Below are 22487 nucleotides of genomic sequence, written 5' to 3'. Positions count from 1 at the left end.
CAATCCCAAACAGTGAAGGTAAAGTTAGTTTGTAGAAAAGAGCAGCCATGTTTGAAAGTGATGTCTAAATGAGTGGCAGACAAAGTGATGAATCAAAGAAAGATTTGACAGAATAGGATATACCCAAATCTCATGAGAAGAAAGAGGAACGGGAAGCTACTTAAGGGAGAGAAAGACAGTACAGAAGAAAGAATACAGTACAGGAATACAGTAGAATTCACGGAGAGCAGGGGTTGGGGATTTAGCTCAGTGGTTAAGCACTTGCCTAGCAAGCGCAAGGCCCTCGGTTCGGTCCCCAGCTCAAAAAAAAAAAAAAAAAAAAAAAAAAAAGAATTCACGGAGAGCAGTGCAGTAGAGGAGAGAGAGAGAGAGAGAGAGAGAGAGAGAGAGAGAGAGAGAGAGAGAGAGAGTGTTTTACCAGGAGAGTTTTACAGAGCAGGTTGAAGAAAGACCAAACAAAACACAGGCAAAGTCAGAATGATCAAGAGGATGAGAAGCCAGAAGGTTACAAAGGATTGATAGAGTTAGTCGGAGGCCAAGCAGAGCAATTCAAAGGCCAAGAAAAGCCAGATTGAATAAACCAGCTAGGAGAGGCGTTCAAACCAGCACAACTGAGTTGAACCAGCCATCTAGAGTTCAGAAAGAACAAGGAATGATGAGCTTATTCAGCAGCAAGTCTCAGAGGCAGAAAATGCTCACAATTGTTTGGTTCTAAGTTCCATAAATGTCTGTATGTCTCTGTACATCCCATGGTTATTCCTCTCCCTGGAGCACAGATCCTCTTTACTGCTTTTTTTTGCCTTTTCCAGAATGTTGTATAGAGCCGTTGAAATCACAGTCAGCAACCTGCTCAGAGTGGCTTCCCCAGGAAGCAGTGTGTACTTAAGTTGCCTCTCCACTTGTCTGGTAGCTTATCTATTATTACCACTGAGCAGTATTCCATTGTAAAGTTTCTCCATTCGTGTACTAAAGGTCCTATGAGTTATTTCCAGTTGAATTATAATGGATGGAGCTCTGAAATATTCATGTCTAGGTGAACATAAAACTCCAATTTAATTTGATAAGCTTCTAAGATGGTGTGGTACAACTCGTGTTAGAAAAAAACTAATCTTGGTGTCACCCAGAGAAGCCCTCAAACAAAGCGAAAGTAATCGTGCAAGGCAATTGGTTTTTATGGAGAGGGTGAGTCATGACCCAGAGTGGGCCAGCATGCAGATCAGGGTAGGACACTCGGGTTTTAGGGGTTTGTTTTTTCCTTAATGTTATTTTGTTTTGAGATGTGTCTCTCTAAGTCCTAACTTTCCCAGAACTTCTTATGTAGACCAGGATGACCTCAAACGCCCCATTCTCTGCATCCTGCGTGCTGGGATTAAAGTCAGACACTGGGGTTGGGGATTTAGCTCAGTGGTAGAGCGCTTGCCTAGGAAGCACAAGGCCCTGGGTTCGGTCCCCAGCTCCGAAAAAAAAGAACCAAAAAAAAAAAAAAAAAAAAAAGTCGGACACTACTTTTTAGTCTAATGTAGGTAGAGACTGGGGCAGGAGAGATGGCTCAGTGGTTAAGAGCACCGACTGCTCTTCCAGAGGTCCTGAGTTCAATTCCCAGCAACCACATGGTGTCTCACAACCATCTGTAATGGGATCCGATGCCCTCTTCTGGTGTGTCTGAAGACAGCAATGGTGTACTCACATTAAATAAATAATAAATAAATCTTTAAAAAAATCTCCTGAAAAAATGTAGGTAGAGACTGTGCTTCATCCCATTGGTGGGAGCCCAGGCTCGCAAACTAACGTGACGTGTATTCACAGAAGATGAAGAAACTGAGGAGAGGTCTGCTGTTCGTGGTCTTCAAGTTCCAGGAATACAGCTGGGCCTCTGCATAAAAAAACTTTAACAATGTTTCATATGCCTATTTGTAGTTCATGCATACTGCTGCCTTGCTCACAGGTATCCTGTGCACCACATGGGTGCAGTTCTCACGGAGGCCAGCAGAGAGTGTGAGGTGTCCTGAGACTGGAGTTACAGAGGGTTATGAGAACCACACGGGTGCTGGGAATCCAACCCAGGTCTGCGGAAGAGCGGTAATCAGCGCTCTCAACCACGGAGCTGTTTCTCTAGGTCCCACGGAGCTGTTTCTCTAGGTCCTAGGCAGAAAGGGTTTTGTTATTCTTTGTTTTCTTTTGTTTTTTGTTTGTATGTTTTGTCTCTCTCTCTTTTTTTTTTTTTTAGACAAGGTCTCTCTATGTAGCCCTGGCTGTCCCAGAATGCACTCTGTAGACCAGGCTGGCCTTGAACTCACAGAGATCCTCTTGTCTTTGCCTCCCAGGTGTTGGGTAATTAAAGTTTTACCAGGGCTGGAGAGATGGCTCAGCGGTTAAGAGCACTGACTGCTCTTCCAGAGGTCATGAGTTCAATTCCCAGCAACCATGTGGTGGCTCACAACCATCTGTAATGAGATCTGGCGCCCTCTTTTGGCCTGCAGTCACATTTGCAGGCAGGATGCTGTACATAAAATAAATAAATAAATCTTTAAAGTTTTACCAGTTTGTGAGGTTAAAAGATTTTCAAAAAAGTTTGACAAGGTAGGGGGAATTTGTAGAATATTGGCCCTTGATGGGTTAGCCAACTTTGATAGAAAATACCCGTATATTGCTCACATATGTTTTTAGAAAAAGTTACTTGATAGCATACGTTAATTGCGTATGATGGATTTCATTACGTTAGTTTCATACACGTCCATGAAGTATTCGGATTGTATTTATCCCCATTCCTGTCTCCTCCTTACAGTTGGCCATTGTCTTCCTTTTGCTAATTGGGCCTCCTTATGTTTTCTGTGCGTGTGCCTGTGTGTGACTAGACTTTGATGTTGGACTTGGGGCCACAGTAAGTCACATTGGTCATTAATCCTCAATAATACAATTACAGTATAGGATAGTATAGATATTAATATTACAGAGTTACTCAGTGTGATCACATTGTAAAGAGAGACAAAAGGATCCATCAACCCCCACAAGATCACTTTGGGGTCTTGACATAAGGTTAGTGTTTAAATTTTGTGTGTGTGTGTGTGTGTGTGTGTGTGTGTGTGTGTGTGTGTGTGTGTGTGATAGATTCTCTGGAGGTGGGATTGAAGATCAAGGATTCTTAACTACTGAGTTATCTTTCCAACCTTAAGGGTGGGTTTTAAACAGATGGCAACCAAGTAGTCCGTCTGGTCAAGGTTCCACTGCCCACCACTGCCTTAACTCAGTGTCTCTCCTGAAAGATCATTGTCTCTCAGTGATCATTGTCTCCTGCAAGAGCATCTGTGAAGTGGTTTCTGCTGAGACAAGTTACTCCTCTGGATGCACTCAGGGCTTCCGACTTTTATTCTCGCAACAGGAGATTCCTGGGGGAGTTTCAGTTTCTTGGTTTCTTTCCTTCCTTCCTTATTATTAATTTCTATTTTAGATGTTTTGCCTACATATGTGAGGAGTCAGATCCCCTGGAATAGGAGTTATAGACAGTTGCGAGCTGCCATGTGGGTACTGGGAATTGAACCTGGGTCCTGTGGAAAAGCAGTCAGTGCTCTTAACCACTGAGCCATCTCTCCAGCCCCTAGGGGGTCCCTTCTTTGGATTGTCTGATAGCTAAGAATGGGAACATAAGTCTTTTTGTTTTGTCTTGTTGTATCTATTCACCTGTACCAGATAGGCTGGTTACAACTGTTTCTTCTTTAACAACCATTAACTGCCTATAGCTTCTCAGGAGGAAGTGGGGCCTTGTGATTCAAGAACCACAACACCACACACACACACACACACACACACACAGAGAGAGAGAGAGAGAGAGAGAGAGAGAGAGAGAGAGAGAGAGAGAGGTTTACACACACAGGTTCACACAGACACAATGTTCATATATACAGATATAGATTATATATAAAACGTTCTGAAAAGGCAACACCATAAACATTAAAAAAGATCAGCGCAACCAGTGGTTGAAGGATGAATATGGAGAGTGAGGGATTTTTTAGGGCAGAAAAAACCTATTTTTGTTGTTGATTTTAGACAAGGTCTCATGCAGTAGTTCAATATGCCCCATATTTCATTATTGAAGGGTTTAGGTTTGAGTTCAAGGAGAACACAAGGGCCTGGCATGGAGGTGCATTCCTTTGATCCCACACTTGAAAAACAGAGGGAGAGGGATCTCAAAGTAAATCAAGGGGAACACTGAGACCAGTGGCTGTTTGGGTCAAAGATTTAGTAATTGAGTTATTAACACCCTAGATTGACTAAAGACAGCTGTGGAGGCTCTGAGATGTAGACCCATGCAGCACAGTAAGGTCCCCTCGTATGCATTTTAGAGAAGGAGCTGGCTCTATAACACGTGATGGATGGGCATTCCCCAGTAATTAATTGTAGTCAGGCTGGCTCCTGGTGGGCAGGGGCAAGGGAAGGAGTCTGATAGCCTGGAACCTGTGTACAGGATCTGAATCTAGAAAGCTCTTTATAAAAGAGCTGGAGAGATGGCTCAGTGGTTAAGAGCACTGACTGCCCTTCAGAGGTCCTGAGTTTAAATCCCAGCAACCACATGGTGGCTCACGACCATCTGTAATGAGATCTGATGCCCTTTTCTGGTGTGTCTGAAGACAGCAAGAGTGTACTTATATATTATAAGTAAATAAATAAACAAAGATCTTTACAAAATAATACTGTCTTGGCTAACATTATCTAGCCTCAAACTTAGGGCAATCTTCCTGTTTTAGCTTTCTGAGAGCAGTAAGTTCAGGGGTCATTGCCGATCATTTTGCATTATTATTTTATTTTATTTTATTTTATTTTATTTTATTTTATTTTTATTTTTTTGTATTTTTTTCTTTTTTTATTTTTGCATTATTATTTTAATTTAAATTTTTGTGCTTTTTTTTTGAGAATTATATACATGCTTACTGCATTTAAATCTTTCCCAAAGGGTGCAGTAGGGTATCCCTTTGATTCCAGCACTGGGGAGGCAAAATTGGTAGATGGATCTCCGAGTTGGAGGCGAGCCTAGTCTACAGAATGTGTTCCAGGATAGACAGGGTTACACAGAGAAACCCTGTCTTGAAACAACCCTGCCATCTTGACAAAATAATTTTCCACCTCTCTCCACTTCCTCTCAAGTTCATGACCTCTTCTGGTATAATTGTTATTGTAACACATATTAGATATACATATACAACCTACAGATTCTATTCAGTGTTACTCTCATGTAAATGCATTTATGGCTGCATATTTGGGATTCAAAATTTATTCAAGGACTTGTCCCTGAAGAAGGGCTAGTCCCCCTCTTTCAGCAGCCTTTGATTGCCTGTAGCACTTCATCTACGAGTGGGGCCTTGTGGAACTCCCCCACTCTGAATTGGCATGTCATGTTTACTGATGTCATTCAAGGTGGTAAGGCCTTGATACATAAGCAGGTAGTTAGAAACAGAGTGATCTTATTGTGACACACAGGGACACAGACAGAAGGAAGGTAGCTTGAAAGGCAATTCATATCACAAACAACAACAACAACAACAACAACAGGTGTACCAAAACCCAAACTGGGTTAGGTTAGTAAGCGTTGAGGGACTTAGAAGGCTTCTGTCCTTTATCCCTGATGTAGGTGATGTCTGCCTCTCAGACCACTGGTGAGAATTTGATGACTTCATGTCTGAGTCCACTGGCTAATCTGTACGATGGGAGGGAGAAGTTCAGGAAATATGAACAGTTGCTGGACTAGCTTTGATAGGAAAAAAACCTTTTCTCCTTGGTCTTGTATGAGCAGCCATATTGTTGGATTTTCACTGATGCAGCATCTGTGGTGTCTGGGAAGACACTAGTTAGCGGAGATCTTTGTCCTCTGCCTCCTGTTCTCTTGTTTCCCTTTCTTCCACAAGGCTCCCCAAGCCTTGTAGATATATTAGTTTGGGTTAGCATTGTACACTTACCTGTGTGAGAGGGAGAGAGAGAGAGAGAGAGAGAGAGAGAGAGAGAGAGAGAGAGAGAGAGAGAGAGAGAGAACAACAGGACAACTTGTAGGAGTTGGTTGCCTCCTAACAGTGAGATTTTGGGGATTGAACTTATGTCTTTAGACTTGATGGCAAACACTCTTACTTACTGAACCATCTTGCCAGCCATAGAGATGTTTTTATTACCATCAACCGTTTTTCAGTATAGTGTTTATCCATGGGCGTGGCTCAATAGTTTATGTATTTGTGTTCTGTTAGTTTTACTGTGGGTAATTATCATTGTGCCCAAATTCTAGCTCCCACTGTATGATCTTAGCTAACGTCCCAGAGCCCCCCTTACTAGTTATCAGTGTCATAGTGTGCATCTCTCTGCTGTGCCTGGGATTAAGTCTAGGGTCCTGTACATGTGCCTTGTGCATCAACAGGGGTTCTTTGTGTGTGTGCATCGGAAGGAGTGGAAGCTTTACTCTGTAAACTTCATAGTCAGTGAGTCTCTTTTACATAAAAATACTCTTTTAGGTATGTGTGTGGAGCAAAGTTCATAACCAGGTGCCTTTTTTAAATTAAAAAAATAAAAAACAAAACGGGGGCCTGGAGAGATGGCTCAGTGGTTGAGAACACTGGCTGCTCTTCCAGACGTCCTAAGTTCAATTCCCAGCAATTACATGGTGGCTCACAACCACCTGTAATGGGATCTGATGCCCTCTTCTGGTGTGTCTGAAGACAGCTACAGTGTACTCATATAAAGTAGATACATAAATAAATCTTAAATAAGTTAAAAAAAACACTTTTAGGTATGTGTATGGGTGTAAAGGTCATAAGCAATATGCCTCTCTTACATAAAAAACATTCTTTTATTGTACTTTATGTGTATGATACAAACTTCATAATCAGTTTGCCTCTTTTAAATTAAAAAATATTCTTTTATATATTTTATGTGTATGGGTGTTTTGCTTACATATTTTGTCTGTGTGCCTCATGTGTGGAGTTCCTGAAGATGCCAGCAGAGGGCATCAGATCCCCTGGGACTGAAGTTAACATATGTTTGTGAGCTACCACATGGATGCTGGGACTCGAACCTGCAACCTCTGTAAGGGAAGCCAGTGCTCTTAATCACTTAACCATCTTTCTAGCTTCTCTTTTAAACTTTTTATTATTTGCGTGCGTGCGTGCGTGCGTGCGTGCGTGCGTGCGTGTGTGTGTGTGTGAAGATGCGCATGGTCAGAAAGGGCACTGGATCCTCTGGAGCTGGAGTTATAGACACTTATCATAAGGCTTAGGTGCTAAGATCAAATTCTGGTCCAGTGGAAGAGCAACAAATGCTCTTGACCAGCAAGCTGTCTTCTACCCCTAGTGCAGTGGTTCTCAACTTATGGGTTATGACCTTTGCTGGGTCAAATGACCCTTTGCCCAGCATTGCCTAACATATTTGGAAAACATGGGTATTTGCATTATGATTCATAACCGTAGCAAAATTACAGTTACTAAGTAGCAATGGAACAATTTTATGGTTGAGGTTTACCACAACACAAGAGGCTGCATTAAAGAGTGGAAGCAGTAGGAAGGCTGAGAAGCCGTGGGCTAGCGTCTCTTTCTTCACTCAGGGTTCCCCAATCTGTTAATCAGCAACTAGTCCGCTCTGGAGTTAACTCGGTTCCGAGTCTGCCTGGTTCTCACTTGGGCTGCCCAGGTCCAAAGAGGAAGAGTGAGAAACTGCTTCTCTCTGCCTCTCATTTCCTTCTCCTGCATGGTTGCAGTGATTTTTTTTTTCCCCAGTAAATTCTAGAACTTTAAGTACTACGTTTGAAAACTGTGAGAGTAGTTGTCTTTCCCTTCTCCATAATGCTTGAGAAAAAATAATCCAGTATTTCGTTGGTAGGTATAGTTTCTGTTTGTTTGTGTGTTTGCTTTTTCACACTGAGGGGTGTCAAATCACTTTTAGGGGCTTTGTTGCGAAGGACTGTGGGGATAGGATGATGAGGTTTGTCAGCTTCTTGTTTCCCCAGTCTTGTTATCCCCAAAAGCGTTACAATCTTTTTATAAAGTATAGAAAAATATCCTCTATCTTTAGTTTTTTTTTTTTTTTTTTTTTTTTTTTTTTTTTTTTTAATCCCAGGAATGGGTGATAGGTTTTGTCAAACGGTCAAAGCTTTTTCTGCATCGGGCAGGCCTATTTTTGAGTGCTTGTTTGTTTTTGTTTTTGTTTTTAATCCCAGGAAATTCCTTCCCAGAATGACTGAATGACTGCCAGTGAGTGAGGACTGTCTACTTCCTTTGGGCAATCATCTGTGCTCAAAATGGTTTGGCTAGAGCCTTCCAAAGGCTGTCACTTCAAAACAGTCTAGCCATGAAAATCAGTATTGTTTTCAGTGAGAGTGTTTGCTCTCAACACCACATGCGGAAACACACCAACGCCACAGCTGATGTAGAATTTTTATTAGTCTTGTCCAATATAATATCACTTTTCTTTTATTTTTTTCCCTATACAATTCTCCAGGTCTTTTTTTTTTTTTCAGACAGACAGAGAGAGAGAGAGAGAATATGAATATCTCATTTTCTAGCTCAGGCTCGTCTAAGAATTTTTTTTTTTTTTTTTTTTTGGTTCTTTTTTTCGGAGCTGGGGACCGAACCCAGGGCCTTGCGCTTCCTGGGCAAGCACTCTACCACTGAGCTAAATCCCCAACCCCAAGAATTTTTTTCTTTAGTTGTATGGTTGTTCTGCCTGAATATATATCTGCTCACCACATGGGTGCCTGGTGCCAGGGGAGGCCAGAAGGGGGATTCCCCTCTGAATGGAATTATGTTTGAGTATCACCGTGTGTGTGTGTGTGTGTGTGTGTGTGTGTATCCTTTGGAAGCCTATCTAGCAGTGTTCTCAACTGCTGAATCATCTCCCCAGCCCCTCAATTCCACTTTTTTTTTGGTAGGGGGACAGGATTTCTGTGTAGCCCTGGCTGTTCTGGAGCTCGCTCTGTAGATCAGGCTGGCCTTAACCTCAGAGATCCACATGCCTCTGCCTCTTGAGTGCTGGGAATAAAGGTGTGTGCCACCACTGCCCGGTTTCAATTCTATTTTTGGTTCTTTTTTTCGGAGCTGGGGACCGAACCCAGGTCCTTGTGCTTCCTAGGCAAGCGCTCTACCACTGAGCTAAATCTCCAGCCCCTTCAATTCTATTTCTATTATCACTTCTAACCCTAAACTGGTGTCTTGAGCCTTTTACCTGTAGCCTTCGAGATCTCATTTAGTCCTTAAACAAGACACAAAAAGAAACGAGTTACCCTAAAGACTGAGATTTGAAATTTCTTTCAACGGTCTTTGCTCATATGAGCTTAGTAACTTTTTTAAAAAAATCAAAATGGTTAAATAAGATTTCTCATTATAGATAACCTTAGATCATTTGGTATACTGGTGTTTAGTCTAAATCCTCAAAGAACAGATTGAGTGGGTCACTTGTCTCCAAATATGATTACAGCTGGTTTGTTTGTAAACCTCTTTTGTTTAATTAGCTTTGGAGAATGTTAGCTAAAAGCAGTATAAATTCAAATGATAGAAACACATTTTCTCAGTAAGAAAAAGTTATGCACGCCTTTAATTCCAGCACTTGAGAGGCAGGTGGGTCTCAGCGGATCTGAGGCCAGCTCGGTCTACACAGTGAGTTCCAGGCCGGCCATGGCTATACTATAGAAAACAAGCAAGCAAGCAAACAAAATGTTACACAGACTAACAGACAACTCTTGCTTAATCCGACTCAGTATTGTACACCAACATACACTTAGTTTAAATGTAGCATTCAGTTTCCGGTTTTCTTACCAACAAGACAGTGACTTGATTTGTATTGGCAGGCTAACCAGAAGTGGTCTGATTAAAGGATAGTTTGGTCAAAAGTGATTTTAAAAAGTTTCAAATAGTAGCTTTTACAGTTTCTACATGATTGCTGGTGGTCTAAGGAAGGGTACCCATTTCTTAAGTGGTTTAGGGTAGTCCTAACCTCAACAACTTGGGTCCTTTAAATCAAGACATATTTTGAGAGGGAAGCTTGTGTAAGCAGCATGGGGTTCCAAACCAAACTGCTGAATTCAAACTCTAGCTTCTGGTAGCAATAGCCTTCAGGTGGTAGGACCGACAGTGCATTAAGTCTGTATCACCATTACTTTTATTCCCAAGTATTAAAGCAAGCCTGTTAGGAAATTTTATCATTTTCATTTGACTTGGGTGAGAAATTCTCACAGCCAGAGTATGGTGGCATATACCTGTGGTGGAGGCACGGGGATGACAAAGTTCAAGCTATGAAGTCAGTTTAGAGTCAGACTGTGCCACATGAGATTCTGTCACAAAACAAGAAAGTGGACTGGGTTGGGGAGATTGCCCAGAAGTAAAAAGTATTTGCTGCTTTTTCAGGGGACCTGGGTTTAGTTCCCAGCACCCACTGGGCAGCTCATAACTTCAGTTCTAGGTGATCTAATGTCCTCTTTTGGCCTTTGAAAGCACTCTGTATGTATGCCTGTGGTGCATACACATACACATACATATATATGTGTATATATATGTTTTTTTTAAAGATTTATTCATTTATTATTTATAAGTACACTGTAGCTGTCTTCAGACACACCAGAAGAGGGCATGGGATCTCTTTACAGATGGTTGTGAGCCACCATGTGGTTGCTGGGAATTGAACTCAGGACCTCTGGAAGAGTAGTTGGGTGCTCTTAACCGCTGAGCCATCTCTCCAGCCCCCGTATATATATGTTTTAAGGAAGGATACTGTTAAAAATATGTATACACTACATAGACACAAAGTCCTCATACTTAGGTGTTTTGGAATAAAAGTAATATGTAGATCAAATAACTATATATGAACGAACGGGTTAAAATTTAATTGGGATAATATTTCCTCTGCAGGAATGTATGAAGTTAGTTACTGGGTTCTCATTTTTTTTTCCCTCTAGGACTTACTGTAGATCAAGCTGTCTATAAACTCCTGTAGTAGAGGATGACCTTGAATTCCTGCCCTCCTGTCTCCACCTCCTAATTATGTGTGTCTGTGTCTGTACTCCAGTGAGTGCAAGTACACACAAGTACAGAAGAGGGTGTCCGATCCTCTAGGGCTAGAGTTACAGTGTAAAGGAATTCAACACGAGTGCTGGGAACTCAGGTCTAGATGTCCTCTGGAAGAGTAGCAGTGCTTTTAAGTTGCTGCACCATTTGTTTAGCCCACTAAACAATTTTCTATCCCCGCAAACTTTTTGGACAGGATATTGTCAAATAGCGCAAGCTTGCCGGGAATTCATAGCATTACTGTTTCAGACTGGGATTCTAGGTATGCAGAACCACACCCAGGTACCGTTACACTATAACTACAAGTGACTAACTAGTAACTGTTTCAACATAAAGTTTAAGATATTCTTCAAAATCCAATGAAGGATACTCCACCAAAATCCAAACAAACCACACCATGTAAATTCTTTGCAATGAGGTACAATAGGCTGAACTGTAATGTCTACAGCACTTCATTAATGAGCATTTCTGTTATTGAAAGATCTGGAACTATCGCTTTTCAGCCTTTGACTAAGATAAAGTGTAAAATATATGGAACTAGGACAAGGCGTCGTAAAAATCAGGTTCAGTTCCTAAGAAGTGGCTTGTCGGAGTGTGCACTGATAGAGGCCTGCTTCCGGATCCTTCCGTTCCCCCCAACTCCCCTCCCTCCCCTCCTCGCGCTGGGAACCGCTGGGATTCAGCGGCCCTCGCCACGAAGGGGCCTCAGGGCGTACCAGACAAGTCGCGCGGGCCCAGGTTTGCCTAGCGGAAATGCACAGGGCCCAGCACCACCCTCCCTGCCACGCGCAGGGCGGAACTCCCGCCGCTACCACTCCCGGGGCTCGTAGGAAGAAACTGGGACGTTGAGGACGCAGGGCTGGCTAGAGCAGCAGCGCGTGGCACGCGCGAACCCTACCGCGCATGCTTCGCGTCCGGAGTTCTCGGCCCCGCCCCCTCTTTAGTCTGAGGCCCGCCTATTAGACCCTGGGAGCCCTTCTGCGCATGTTCACCAGGCCAGGTCCCGCCCCCGCCCCGCCTCTTCTGTGCTCTCTGGTGTTCCTTATCAGCTTCCCTCCGCGCTGGACCGGTCGGCACTCCCGCGCATGCTCCGCCCCCTGGGCTCCTGCCCATCTTTTGGTGCGGCCCTCTTTCCCCTCCCCCGCCAGCCTCGGAGCTCGCTTGGCCTGGCCGGCCCGGCGGGCGACGTTCCCTGTGCGTGCAGGCGCTTGACTTCACTTCCGGCTAACGCGCTCCGCTTTGCCCCCTGGCCCCGGATGGTGACTGGCTGTGGTGCTGCACCTCCCGGGACTGTCACTGAGCCGCTTCCCAGTGTGATTGTGCTGAGCGCAGGCCGGAAGATGGCGGCTGCGGCTGCGGAGGCCTCGGGCCCGAGCTGCTCCTCCGCGGCGGCGGCGGCAGGGGCGGGGGCGGCCGGGGTCTCCGAGTGGCTGGTGCTGCGGGATGGCTGCATGCGCTGCGACGCCGACGGGCTGCACAGCCTCTCCTACCACCCAGCGCTTAACGCCATCCTGGCCGTCACCAGCCGCGGGACCATCAAAGTCATCGATGGCACGTCGGGGGCCACCCTTCAGGCCTCGGCGCTCAGCGGTGAGCGCGGCACGCCGGGCGGGGGCTGGGCCGGCTGCGGGCGGAGTCCGGTTGTCGGGATGCTGGTCGAGGAAGCCTCCCAGCCTCCGGGATCGGCCTCGGAGGGGCAGCGGGGAGCTGGAGGGTAGGGGAGGCCCGGAAGCTACGGCTGAGGACCTTCGGACTCAGAAAGCAGCAGTGTTTGTGGACGAGGGCTCGGTGAGGCGGGGTGCGCTGCGAGTTGCTTTTCGGGCCTTTTGCGTCTGGACCGGCCTGGTCCTGTGGGTGAGATGAGGAGGCTTTGGAGGTCGGTGCCGGAGAGGTCCGGGCTCTCGCTGGGCTCTTGGACGAGGTTTTGGGCCAGCTCCGGGCTGGACCAGAGGGAAGGGCTGATAGACTTGGCTGTGGCGGGAGAGGTGGGTGGCCGGAGTCAAGGGGCGGGAAGCTTCCAAGCAGGCTGTCTTGCCCTCTCTTCCCGGGAGGTAGCGGCCCGCCGGCTGTTGTCAGGTCCTGTAGGTGCGGGGACCTCCGAGGGCTACGCGTTCGCTTGGGGGTGGGCTGAAGTGGGGACGGGGATGGGGAGGGAAGTAGGAGGGGAAGGTCAGCTGCCTGAAATGTGCTTGTTGGACTATGGGACTCGCAGAATGCAAAGAAGGCTAGACTCGGTTCCCTAGCTCCGAGGGCTGCCACCCTTCCAGTGTCAAGAAGCCTAGGCTCCTTGTAATTAATTAGGTGGAACTTTAGGCCCTTTCAACTTGTTTTTAGCATAGAGAGCTAGAAATTGGTTGTTGGAAGTATGTCTGGATCTCTTCTACCTTGGTGGAGAAGTTGGTTCAGGAATTGGACTTTCAGGATGTACCAGGTCAAAGCTCGTTCAGTGGACAGACTGGAGTGTTTTGGGATAGCCCTAGCTAAGTTATTTGCTGAGATGACATTTCATTTGTAGATGAATGGTGCCTTAATTTTGATGTTAAAGGTTAAAATGGAGAAGCTCATGTATTAGTGGGTTTTAAATTCATGCACTGAGATAAATTGTATCGAAGTGCATTTAGCCAAATGGAAGTAGTTACGTGGTCTACCAATTAATTCACTTTGTGTTATTTAACACAGACATACATGAATAAGCTTACTGTGTGAGTAATGTCATGTAATCTTATGACATCTTTGTATTCCTAAATTACCACTTAATCTAATGGCAATGTAAGAATACAAAAATGAAATTAGAGATGTTAATTTCTGTTGACTTGTGAAAGAACTGACTATATAGTTACAGCATGTAAACCTGTAATATATTTAAGAGAGGCCTAAGAGAAAGTTTTCGGTGGTAGGCTTGTAAATTTCCCTTTCCTTGGCTTAGGTAAATGACAATATAGATGGCCCAGATGTAGCAATGTTCACTTACTGCAACTTGGACATAACAGGTTGTTAACTGTGTCTGAGAGGAGATGTTCATGAACAGTTTACTCTTTATTGGAAAGGACTTGCTACAAATGGTCATGTATTCCCCTACTTGGCATAAGAAATAAAACATTGCAAATACAGAAGTTAACTCTGGCTCCTGAATTACATTTCACTGACCGTTTTCTTCCTTTCCCCTGAATGCTGCCTTAAAGGTGGTCTTGTCACTTACATGTCTATACTTTTAACCAGTTACCCAATATTTTCATGATTTCTAATTTAGGAAGAATGGTGTCTTTTTCTTTCATTGGTTGGTTTTTGTTTTTAAACAGGAAATTAAACCGGCATCTCTGCCCAGTGCTAGGCAGGAGAGAGTGAGCTAGTATTCCACGCTTGGATTTGTTTTTCCTGATTTTATTTTTATTTATGCATATGAATGTGTTTGTTTGAGTGTTTGACGTGAGTGTGCAGGTGTCCAGAGAAGTAAAAGGAGAGGATATGGAGCCCCTGGTGCCTGGGAGTTTCTTGACTTGGGTGTTTGGACTAGAGCTCTGGTCCTGTGGAAAAGCAGCAAACTCTCTCTCTTAAAGGATGAGGCAGGGGTTGGGGATTTAGCTCAGTGGTAGAGCGCTTGCCTAGCAAGCGCAAGGCCCTGGGTTTGGTCCCCAGCTCCAAAAAAAAGAAAAAAGAAAAAAAACAAAAAAGGATGAGGCTTTTCTCCAGCCTAAGTGTTAGGATTTCTACAAAAAGTTTTATTAACAGGAGTACAGATGTTTTAAATAGTTTAATTGGGGATATTTTTGTGTCTGGAGGCCATGTTCTAGAACCATAATGTGTGTCAGGGTTTGTTTAAATGGTTTTATATTTATCTGCTGTGTGTGGAAAGAAAGTATTCACCTTAGTGTTAAGGAGGAAGGTTGAAGGTGTATGATATGAATGCAAAAATAGATACATTAGACAACACTGATTGATATACACTGTAGAAGGCCATGCATAAGGATTGAGTATGTGATTAAAAATATCACTGGGAGATGGCTTAGTGTTTAACATCACTTGCTGCTTTTTGAGTGGACCTGAGTTAGCTTTCTAGTGTCTCTCTGTTTGTCTCTCTCTGTTTCTGTCTCTCTCTATCTCTCTCTCTCTCTCTCTCACACACACACACACACACACACACACACACACACACACACACACAGAGGAAAGTTTAGGGCTAACAATAAAAGGGCTGTAGGGAAGCAGTTGGAAGTAACAATAGATCAGTTCTGAAACATGAGAACTAAAGTTTCTTATAAATTATGCTTAACATGCTGTAGGCTATTTGTGTGTAAATGGTGGGTACAGGAATGCTGCATTCCATGTTTTACCTGGAATATGTAGGTGTTTTGTAGGTAACAGTTCTAAGAAATAGCAGATAGGTACTGAGTGACCATGGTCCTAATACAGCTCCTTTTTTTTTTTAATTTCTTTTTTTTTTTTTCTTTCTTTTTTTTTTTTTTTTCGGAGCTGGGGACCGAACCCAGGGCCTTTCGCTTCCTAGGCGAGCGCTCTACCACTGAGCCAAATCCCCAACCCCTACAGCTCCTTTTTTTAATCCAAGGGAAGTGAACTACCTCTTTTCTGTGCTAGAGGACAGTGTCTTTGTCTGAGGGGATAAATAATTGGGTAACCATATGGAATTTTATTGGGTTACAATAATACTGGGATTCAGTTTGTAGGGTATCTTGTTAGTGTAGACTGGAAGTTAAAGAACTGGAGCAGGATTTACATTTAGTTACTCAGTTTGAGTTCAAATTGATAATCTCCCCACCCCCAGACAGGGTTTCTCTGTGTAGCCTTGGCTGTCCTGGAACTCACTCTGTAGACCAGGCTGGCCTTGAACTAGTAGACCCGTCTCTGCTTCTGCCTCCTGAATGTGGTGATAATTTTTAAACTGTCTTTTGATCCATGTTTTCAAATTACCTGTATCTGATATAAAGTCTTTATAAATATAATTTTACCAGGTTAAGAGTCGTCAGGATATACAGGTTAGGCAAGTATTTTTGTTCTCTATTAGAGTATATAAGAGTTTATATTTTCCCTCCCTACAGAGTGAAGACAGCTAGGGCTACATAGAGAAATCCTGTCTTAAAAAAAAAACTACAAAAAAAAGAAAAAAGTGTTGTGGAAGCTGAGTATGGTGACTTTAACCCTAGCACTCAGGAAGGGGAGGTCATCCTGGTCTGCATGGTGAGTTCCAGGCCAGCCAGTGATACATAGAGAGACCATCTTAGAGTATTCTGGAGGCTGGAGAGATGGCCCAAGAAGCAGGTGCTTCTTGGAGGACCCAGATACACATCCCAGCATGGTAGCTTACAACAATCTCTAAATCTAGATGGTGCAGGGCATCTCATACCCTTTTTTGTCCTCTTCGGGCAGACATGTGGTAAACTTCCATTTATGTGGGTAAAATATTCATATATTAAAAAGGTTTTGGAGAGTTTGGCTGATGATCCATTGACATTCAGTGACCCCCCCTCCTGCTCCCCATGAGCTCTTTCTTCTCCAGTCTTTTGCCATGTCTATTTTGTTTTGTGAAGTGGATTTCCTTCCTTCCTCCCTCTCTCTCTCTCTCTCTCTCTCTCTCTCTCTCTCTCTCTCTCTTTCTTTCTTTCTTTCTTTCAGTTTTTCGAGACAGGGTTTCTCTGTGTGTTGCCCTGGCTATCCTGGAACTCACTCTGTAGACCAGGGTGACCTCAAACTCAGAAGTCTACCCACCTCTGCCTCCCAAGTGCTGCCATTAAAGGTGTGTACTACTACTGCCCAGCTGATTTTCTTTTCTTACTATAGTACCTGTGCTCTTTCTTGGAATGGACAAATTTCCTCTGGTTAACTAGGTAGGCTAATTTTTAAAATTTTTTTTTAGACTAATTTATTTTAGTTATGTGAATATACTGAAGCTGTCTTCAAACACACTAGAGGAGGGTATCAGATCCCTCTATAGATAGTATAAGCCACCACACGGTGGCTGGGAATTAAACTCAGGACCTTTGGAAGAGCAGCCAGTGCTCTTAATTGCTGCTGAGCCATCTCTCCAGCCCATCTAATCTGAGTCTTACTCAGGATTTCTCTGGTTTTGTTTTGTGTTAGAGTATTACTCTAGTCAGGCTTTCCAAGTGTTCGGATTATAATTGTGAGCTACCATACCCTACCCCTACTCAGATTTTAAGACCTGAAACAAATCTTAGCTTGGAGATCCTGTTAGCTAGAAAAGGTGGGTTCTCAGCTGTGTGGTATAGGTAGAATTTGAGCTCCTGATGCTTGTACCTCACAGCTGCTGTTAGACCTTGTTCAATCTTGTTTTTTTTTTCCTCCCTCCTTCCCTCCTTAGATACAGTGTACCGTTGGCTGGTCTGGCACTGCCATGTAGATCAGGCTGGCTTCAATCGCCTGTCTGCTTGTCTCCGGCTCCCTAGTACTGGGAGGATGCCTAGTGCCTGTCCTCAGTTTTGTTTCACTTTGCAGTTCTCTAATGAGTCATGATGCTGAATATCATTTCATTTGTTCAGCTGCCTCTCTTTTTGTATTTATTTGCTGACTCTGTGTCCCCTACCAACTTCTCCCAGAAGGGAGAAAGAAGCCCATGAACCTGGGTCCCTCCTTGCCCATGTTAGACAAGCACTTCACCATTGAGCTGTATACCCCAGACCATGACTGGATTTTTTTTTTTTTCTTTTTTCTTTTTTTCGGAGCTGGGGACCGAACCCAGGGCCTTGCGCTCGCTAGGCAAGCGCTCTACCGCTGAGCTAAATCCCCAACCCCCCATGACTGGATTTTAAAAACTAAAACTACATACACCACTTGACCGTATCATTTATATATACCAGGTAGGCAGGCACCTTTCAAGCCATTTCCGATTCATGAACTTAGCATAATAGGAAGTAGCATGTTTCATCTTAGTTGTTGTAGCCTTGACCAAATCACTAAACATTTCTTTTCCAGTTCCCTCATTTGCAAAATGGTGGTAACAGTGGTTTTAATTGTGAGTATTTCAGCCCCCTCGATCGATCTATCTATCTATCTATCTATCTATCTATCTATCTATCTATCTATCTATCTCCCTATCTATCTACCTACCTACCTATCAATCATCCATCTATCCATCTTATCTATCATTTATAATAGTGTTACCACTAAGTACTAAAACAACCACCACCATCACAAAGCAGCCCTCTCCACATTTATTGGCAATCCTTGTAAACAGCAGGTTTCATTTACCCAAGGCCTCTTCATACTCTTTGTTTTCTACTTATGTGAAAATATGAACCATTTTTCTGATTTACCACTTTGTACTATCTTGCACAGTTAATCTAGTCTTTGCCTTGGAAGGATATAGTTAACTATGGTAGGAAGGATCTTCTCTTGGTGATGATTTTTCTCTTGTTCACTGAAATAGCACCTCCACTAGCAGTATATGTTGTATTGTTATTTATTTAAGTTCTTCTGAGGATATTCAGAGGTAGCTTTGTCAGGTAGCCATGGGTTTTGAATTATAGCCATGTGAACTTCCTGACTCTCAGCTTCTTCATTTAATATGATGGGTGTGAAGATGTGAAGATGGTCAGCTCCTAAATGACTCAGACATACAGTAGGTACTGAGTGAATGAGTGCCAGTTTTCTTGGGTCTTTTGTGCTTTTAGTATTGTCATGCTTCTCTTGATTATTTAAAGCATTTCATTAGCTTAATGTTTAGGCATAAAAGCTACATGTTATTCAAATGTAGATAGAAATATGAATGTAGTAACCTTATAATTTACATTTTGATAAACATGTTTCTATTTTTTCTGTTCTTCTACCTCCTACTGGAGATTAAATCTTGGCCACTTGCACATGTAGGCAGGTGTTTTACCAGTGAGTTTTTATTTCCAGCTTTGAATAAAATACTTCTTTCCAGAAAAGATTTATTTTTCGTATATGAGTGTTTTACCTGAATGTGTACGTGTACCATGTGTGTGCAATCCCTAAGTAAGTCATAAGAGGGCATTGGAATCACTGGAACTGGAGTTACAGATGGTTGTGAGCCATTGTATTGATCCTGGGAATTAAATCCAGGTCTCCTGTGAGAATATCAAGTGGTTCTAACTGCTGAGACATCTTTCCTAGCCCTGGATAATTATCTTTTAAGTATATCGGTGAGGCTAAATAATAGAATGAAGTTAAGGCTGTTATATAACTAGTTATGTATGCGTACACATTGATTATGTAGTATGTTTATAATTATGATATACATGTGTGGATATTAATCAGTGGTTATGATAATTATATGTGTATATATACAGTACATACATATATATGAAGAAATCTGATCTCTTAAAATTTCAAAGTGGATTCTAGGTCTGTGTTGCAGGGGAAAGAAGATGGGCTACACAGTATTTGTTTGTAGTTAAACATTTTTAAGAACCTTTTGGTATTTTGAGAATAAGGTCTTACTATGTAGCTCTGGCTGGTGTTGAACTCAAAGATTAGCCTACCTCTACTTTCCCCAGTGTCTAGCCTTGAGAAAGTAATAACTAGGTAGACAGGACTTGGGAGAAAATTGTGCTAGCCCCTCGTGGTGGCTCATGTCTAGCACTTGGGAGGCAAAGGCAGAGACAGGAACTCTTAAGAATTCCAGACCAAGCTGGTCTACATAATTAGCTCTAGGACAGCCAGGGCTACTTAGAGAGATCCTGTTTAAAAAAAAAAATAAAGGAAAAAGAAAGAAAGAAAATTATATAGTGGTTTGCAAACAAGAAAAAGATCTTTGTGCTCTGCCCCAGCTTTATTAAAGTTTTGGGTTTTTTTTGCCTTACATAGCTTTTGCTTTGCATCAGGCTTTTGCCAGTTCTAGGCAAGCACTCTACCGCTTAGCTACACATCAGCGCTGCTTTTGATTATTAACATTTTTTAAAATATTTATTTATTTATTATGTATCCATTGTACAGCTTTCTGCCTGTCTGTATGCCTGCAGGCCAGAAGAGGGCATCAGATCCCATTATAGATGGTTGTGAGCCACCATGTTGTTGCTGGGAATTGAACTCAGGACCTCTGAAAGAATAGACAATGCTTTTAACCTCTGAGCCATCTCTCCAGCCCAACATTAATTCTTCTAAAAATTTATTTTTCTGTGTGTGTGTGTGTGTGTGTGTGTGTGTTAGTGTGTGTGTTGTGAGTGTGTGTGTGAGAGGGAGGGAGGGAGGGAGAGAGGAGAGAGAGAGAGAGAGAGAACACATACTCACACCATTGTACTTGTAGAGGTCAGAGGACAATGCAAGTCCTATCCTACTTGCCTATTGTATGGGCTCCAGGGAGTGGATTTAGACTCTTAGGCTTGTTGGTATGTGCTCTTATCTGTTGAGGCATCTAGTCTGCCGGATTATTTTTATACACATTATAGATATATATGATGTGTTTCATTATGACATTCACACACACACACACACACACACACACACACACACACACACATACATCATGTACTTCTCCCCTGCCTATTTTTGATTTGATTGGTTTGCTCTAAATCAATGTTTTTCAATTTCATAAAGCTGTTACCCTTTAATACATACAGTTCCTCATGTTATGGTGATCTCTAACCATAAAATTACTTTCATTGCTACTTCATAACTGATTTTGTTGCTGTTCTGGATCATAATGTAAATGTTTTCCATGGTCTTAGGCAACTTGTGTGGAAGGGTCATTGACTACCAAAGAGGTTGAGACCTACAGGTTGGGAGCCACTGCTGTAGATGCTGACTCATCTATATGCATGCTTGACTTCGTTTCTCTTTTTTATTTTACTTTTCAAAAAAATAGGGTCTCAAGTATCTCTGATTGGCCTTGAACAGCTGTGTAGCTGAGGATGACCAACCTTCTCATCCTTCTGCATCTCTTCCTGGGTGCTGGGATTATAGTCTCTGTTTTGTGCTGCTGAGGATTTCTGCATGCTTGATCAGCTGCGCTCTATCTGTAGCCCCAATAACACATTCTGATCAAAGTCGTAGCTGCCATTTGAAGACATTCTGGAGCCTATGTAAAAATATAAATTCTTTCAGTGATGGAAAATTTAAATGATTCAAACCAGTTCGATCGATCGATCTATCCATCCATCCATCCATCCATCCATCCATCCATCTATCTATCTATCTTTACACTCTAGATTTTATCCCCCCGTTCCACATCCCATACCTTCTTCCTGCACCCCACCCCACCAGAACTCCAAACCCCCTGGGGCCTCCAGTCTCTTTTTTTTTTTTTTTTTTTTTTTTAAGATTTTATTCATTTATTATATATAAGTACACTGTAGCTGACTTCAGACACACCAGAAGAGGGCATCGGGTCTCTTTACAGATGGTTGTGAGCCACCATGTGGTTGCTGGGAATTGAACTCAGGACCTCTGGAAGAGTAGTCGGGTGCTCTTAACCGCTGAGCCATCTCTCCAGCCCCTTTAAAAAGGGTGTCAGACCCTTTTCTTTTCTTTTCTTTTTTTTTTTTTTTTTTTGATTCTTTTTTTTTTCCGGAGCTGGGGACCGAACCCAGGGCCTTGCGCTTCCTAGGTAAGCGCTCTACCACTGAGCTAAATCCCCAGCGGCCTCCAGTCTCTTGAGGGGTAGGTGCATCTTCTCTGACTGAACCCAGACCCGGGAGTCCTCTGCTGTATGTGTTGGAGGCCTCATCTCAGCTGGTGTATGCTGCCTGGTTGGTGATCCAGTGTCTGAGAGATCTCAGGGGTCCAGGTTAATTGAGACTGCTGGTCCTCCTACAGGGTTGACCTCCTCCTCAGCTTCCTCCATCTTTCCCCTAATTCAACCAGAGGGGTCAGCAGCTTCTGTTCCATGGTTGGGTGCACACATCTGCATCTGACTCTTTCAGCTGCTTGTTGGGGCTTTTGGAGAGCAGTCATGGTAGGTCCCTTTCTGTGAATGCCTCATAGCTTTAGTCAGGTCTTGGGGCCTCCCCTTGAGCTGGATCCCACTTTGGGCCTGTTGCTGGACCTTCTTTTCCTCAGGCTCTTCTCCATTTCCATCCTGCATTTCTTTCAGACAGGAAGAATAATTATGGCTGTGGGATAGCAACCCCATCCCTCACTTGATACCCTGTCTTTCTGCTAGGGGTAATTCAATAAGTTCCCTCTCCTCACTGTAGGGCCTTTCATCTAGGATCCCCCCTTTGAGTCCTAAGAGTCTCTCACTTCCCAGGTCTCTGGTATATGCTGGAGGGTCCTCCCAACTTCCTTCCTTCTGAGGTTGCCTGTTTCCATTCTTCTGCTGGCCCTCAGGGCTTTAGTCCTTTCCCCCTCCCAATACCAGATCATGTTCCTCTCTCCCCCCAACCTCATCCCCTGTCCCTTCCTCCCTCCCTCTGTCCCTTTGTCCCTTCCGTCCCTCCTTGTGGTTGCTTTCTTCTCCCTCCCAAGTGAAACTGAGGCATCCTCACTTGGGCCCTTCAGCTTGTTGACCTTTTTGAGTTCTGTGGACTGTAT

The 22487-nt window shown here is 43.4% G+C and overlaps 1 protein-coding gene across 1 annotated transcript in view; it reads left to right on the top strand.

The window, feature by feature from the left end:
- Positions 1–12142: 12142 nt before the first annotated feature.
- The window catches only part of Birc6 (baculoviral IAP repeat-containing 6), a 193582-nt gene continuing 183237 nt past the window's right edge, over positions 12143–22487 (top strand). The window contains 1 exon segment of the mRNA NM_001170596.4: positions 12143–12614. Within this exon segment, the coding sequence (NP_001164067.1) occupies positions 12281–12614 (334 nt within the window). The 5' untranslated portion in view covers positions 12143–12280.

This window comes from Rattus norvegicus, chromosome 6 (assembly GCF_021556685.1).
Source record: "Rattus norvegicus strain SHRSP/BbbUtx chromosome 6, alternate assembly SHRSP_T2T, whole genome shotgun sequence".
In the NCBI taxonomy this organism is placed as follows: domain Eukaryota; kingdom Metazoa; phylum Chordata; class Mammalia; order Rodentia; family Muridae; genus Rattus; species Rattus norvegicus.
This window is presented reverse-complemented; position numbering and strand designations above follow the sequence as displayed.